Below are 4,360 nucleotides of genomic sequence, written 5' to 3'. Positions count from 1 at the left end.
TGAATGAAATGCTCTAGCAGTGCTTTTGTTGCGTACGAGCTACAGTTTGTTGCAGATAAACTGAAGTATAAAATGACAGAAAACCCAAAATGCAGACAGGCGGTGTATCCTGTGACTTGCAATTTTTGTTAAGTGAACTAAAAACAGAGCAAACCTCCTCTTGCCTTTCTGAGATGTCTGTGTTGCTGGATTTGTCCGTGTGGGAATTTGCATTTCACACTGCGGCACGTAATTTCTGGATACTTCTGTGGAGGTGAACTGATACTGTGCTGACACGTGTTGTAAGTGCTCTGGGGAAAATGCCGCCTTGGTCTTCAGACCAGCGGGCGTTCCTGTTGATGTGAGTTGAGCAGCAGGTAAACCGGAGCCGTCAGGGCCCCCTCCCTGCCCCAACACCTCGCTCTGGCTGCAGCGTCTCCTCATGACCTTCCTGACCAGCAGCCTGCCCCCAGCCAGGCGTCCCCGGGCAGCCCTGTCCTGGCTCCACCATCCTCCACCATCCTGCTCGGCGCCCGGGCCCTCCTCCTCCCTCTGCATCCCCTCCAAGCACGCCGGCACCGTGTGTCTGCCTTTCTCCCTGGAGGGATTCTGTGTTTCTAAATTCCTGGCACTCAGCACGGACCAGCCCCGTGGGGAGGACTCGTCTTGCAGTCCGGAGGGCTCCCGGCCTCGGGACCTGAGCAGTCTAGGAAGCTTGGCAAACAGAATTCCACCGTGCTTTTCAGCACAGGTGACCCCAGTAAGGGACAAAGGGGTGAGGTGAGCATGGCTTCCCTGGAATCATCTGGAAACCAGAGGTTCAGGGGACACAGAAGGGACAGTGGGAGCCCACCCTTCCCCTCACAGACAGGGAAACAAGGTCCCAGAAAGGCTCAGCTGTCCTCCCAAGACCCTGCAGCAAATAGAGGGAACCTGGGATGGGAACCCAAGACAGGTCTGAGTTTAAGGCTCGTGGGCCCTGGGTCGGGGGCTGGCAGTCCTGACGGGAGCCCTGCCAAGGGTGCAGGAAGACAAATTCGAGGAGAGGTTCTGGAACATGGACGAGGGGGTGGAGAGCAAGCAGGAAACACAGGCCTGGGGCCAGAGGTTCAGAGTTGAGTGGGGGGGGGGGACACCCCCTCCTGCGCCTGCAGGGCTTTGGAAGACAGCGTGTTGGGGTTTGAGGCCTCAGTGTCAGACTGCTCCCCGCAGGCTCGGACCGCTGGAAGACACCAGAAAGAACAGGGAGTGAAGGCTGATGGACTCCAGGTTGTGGATGGGATGATGGAATGTTCTGGAACTAGATAGAGGAGGTGGTTGCACAACATTAAGAATGCACTAGATGGGGGCACCTGGGGGGCTCAGTCGGTTGAGCATCCGACTCTTCGTTTTGGCTGAGGTCAGGATCTCAGGGTCATGGGATTGAGTCCCCGAGTTGGGCTCTGCGCTCAGCGGGGAGTCTGCTTGAGATTCTCTCTCCCCCTGCTCCTCCCCTCGCTCGTGCTCATGTGCTCTCTCTCTAATCTTTTTTAAAAAGTGCACTAAATGCCACTGAATTGTTCACTTTCTTATTTAAAATTTTTAAAAAGATTTTATGTATTTATTTGAGAGAGGACGCCTGAGAGAGCACAAGCCAGGGAAGGGGCAGGCACAGGGACAAGCAGACTTCCCGCCGAGCAGGGAGCCCGATGTAGGACTCAATCCCAGGAACCTGAGATCATGACCTGAGCCGAAGGCAGACGCTTAACCCACTGAGCCAACCAGATGCCGCGTCACCAACATAAAAGAACTAGGGGCAAAATTGGAGGCCAAACTGTCAGCTTTATGAATGGCCAGCCAGGCAACCAGCCAAACACCCACATGCAGGTGGGGGCAGCTCAGGCTTAGATCTGAGGCTAAGCTGGGACTCCTCCAGGATCCAGAACGGGATCCTGTGCTTGGGGGCTGCCGTGCCCACTTCCCCAAACTGCAGGGACTCCACCCCAGCGTGTGGGCGGGGTCGGCTGGGCCCCGTGTCATCCTGCCCGCCTGGGGGACACAGGAGCTGGACTGAGCAGGGGGGCTCAGCAGTGAGGGTCCCACAGGTGCTTTCTAACAGCAGAGAGGCTCCTGTTTAACTCAGGCACAATCATTCCCCAGAGAAAGGGGTGTTGAAAATTCGTTTTCCACTCAGTGATAAAAAGAGATTGGCTATCAAGCCATAGAAGACCCGCGGAGGGAACTTAAATGAGTCTTAGGGAGTGAAGGAAGCAGTCTGGAAAGGCTGCATTTGTAGGGTTCCAACTCTAGGACATTGGCGAAAAGGCACAATGATGGGACCAAAAAAGATCCCCCAAAAGATCCGTGGCTGCCAGGGTTTCGTGGGCAAGGAAGAACAGGTGGAGCCCAGGGGTTTCAGGGCAGTGAAAACACTGTGTGCTAATGTGGTGGCATTTGTCCAACCCACAGAACATCCAGCACCAGGAGTGCGCCCTAAGGAAGCTGTGGACTCCCAGTTGTAATAATGTATCAGTATCAGCTGACCAATTGTAACGAGCCGACTGCGCCCACACGAGTTAGTAATAGGGAAACAGGCAGGGGAAGCGGGGCTATATGGGAACTCTCTGTACTTGCTGCACAATTTTTCTGGAAACCTAAAACTGCTCTAGAAAATAATGTCTATTAATTAAAAAAAAATCTATCTTGCAAGGGAGACTGGGGCGGGGGAAAGAAGCAGGTGACCAGGCGGGTGCTGTGGGGGCAGGGATGGCCGTCCGGGGCACTGACAAGCTGCGAGCCCAATGGCGAGCACCGGGCATCTGCTACTGCTGTTGTCACTGCTGTCCGTGTCCTTGGCCTGGAGGACCAAGAGCTTTTTCCTGTTCCCTAAGGTCAGCGTGCACCCCGTGGCGCCGCGCCCGTGGAGGTGGCCCCCACTCGGGCTCTCTGGGGCTCCCAGCTCCTTTCCTGCGGGTGCCTGCTCCCACAAGTCTTGTCTGGGATCCTGGAAAGGCGGATGCCTGGGAACACAGCCTTCTCCCCAGGCACTGGGGCCCCCAGTTCGGCTGACTCTGGCGCCCGGGGCCCCGGTACCAAATCCAGGCCAGACGGCAGCGCGGTGGGGGTGGGGTGGGGGCAGAGCGAAGCGTCTCCGCTGGGAGGGGTGTGGGCAGCGTGAGAGTGCCTGTCCTGGCGTCCCCTCTTCACCTCCCTAATGCACAAGTCCCCCCACGTCCCAGCACCCACTGCACCCCAGAGGCTCCCTCGGTGCCCCAGGGCAGGGGTGACCCTCCTCCTCTGGACGCTTCTCACCTGCAAAGCCGCCTCACTGGGCTCCAGGCCCCGGTATCCGAGCGCCTTCCCAGCTTCAATTTTATGTCAGTAAGATCTTCAAACCCAAACCGAAGTTCTCACTGTGAAAACCCGTGACCGAGTCTCCAGCGCGGAAGCCTCAGCCCCGAGTGCTCCAGGACCCCGCGGTCCGCGGGCCCGGCCGGGGGACCCCCTGCACTCGGTTGGCTCCTGCTGGTTGTGTGTGAGGCTCTGCCCTGCACCTCCCTCCCCGGGGGGCACAGGTGGCATCTCCCAGGACTCGGGACCCCGACTCCCCACAGTCCCGAGTCGCGGGAAGCCAGGCGGAAGCGACGGCCCAGGGCAGGACGCGCCACTCTGCCTGCGCTCAGCGTTTTGTTTTACTTCGGAAAATATACCCATTTTTCATAAAAAGTTGTTATTTATGTTAACATGGGACGGGGATCCTATTTTTAAATAGGCTGATGCATAAATAGGTAAAACTTCTCTCAGAGTTAGTGCCCACGCTGGGGAAGTCATTAGCTAGAACCCACACCAACATCAGCTTTGGGCACCTTAGTAAGTTTTTGAGTTTGCAAAGGAGTTTTCAGACCAAAGGTTGGAGAACTTGGATCAAAGCCCTCGAGAGCAGGCGGCCTCCCGTGGGTGGGGTGGGACCCAGCCACAGCTCCGGGCTGGCTCTGTGACCCTGGGAGGCACTTGCCCTCTCTGAGCCGGTGCCTCGTTTTACCCTCCTGTCCACGTGGCTCACGACAGACAGACCTCCTTGGCTCCCTCCCTCTCCCTTTCCTCTGGCTCCCCCGGCCATCGGACCCATCGGGTCTGGAATATTCCAGGAACCGTGAAGGTTCGCAGGAGGAAGGGGAGGGTGTTCCTAGCAGGAAGCTGGGTCTGCCGCGAGGGCGGTAAAGGGCGCCCGGCTTTGCAGAGGCTGGGAGAGGCGTGCGAGCACCACGCCGAGTGCCGGGGCCGCTGCTGCGTCACCACCAGCCTGAACCCGCAGACCTTCTGCGCGCCCAGGACCGTCTTCCTCAAATGTCTGCCCTGGCGGAAGGTGCGTCCGGGCAGGGTGGCCGGCCGGGGGTGGGGG

The 4,360-nt window shown here is 58.0% G+C and overlaps 1 protein-coding gene across 1 annotated transcript in view; it reads left to right on the top strand.

The window, feature by feature from the left end:
* The first annotated feature begins 299 nt into the window (after nt 1-299).
* LRCOL1 (leucine rich colipase like 1) overlaps nt 300-4,360 on the top strand; it is a 6,208-nt gene continuing 2,147 nt past the window's right edge. The window contains exons 1-2 of the mRNA XM_032396382.1: nt 300-340; nt 4,027-4,324. Of these exons, the coding sequence (XP_032252273.1) occupies nt 300-340; nt 4,027-4,324 (339 nt within the window). The remainder of the gene's footprint in view (nt 341-4,026; nt 4,325-4,360) is intronic.

This window comes from Phoca vitulina, unplaced genomic scaffold (genome assembly GCF_004348235.1).
Source record: "Phoca vitulina isolate PV1807 unplaced genomic scaffold, GSC_HSeal_1.0 scaffold91, whole genome shotgun sequence".
NCBI classification, from domain to species: Eukaryota; Metazoa; Chordata; class Mammalia; order Carnivora; family Phocidae; genus Phoca; species Phoca vitulina.
The sequence above is the reverse complement of the archived record's forward strand: the minus strand, read 5'-3'. Positions and strand labels throughout refer to the sequence as shown.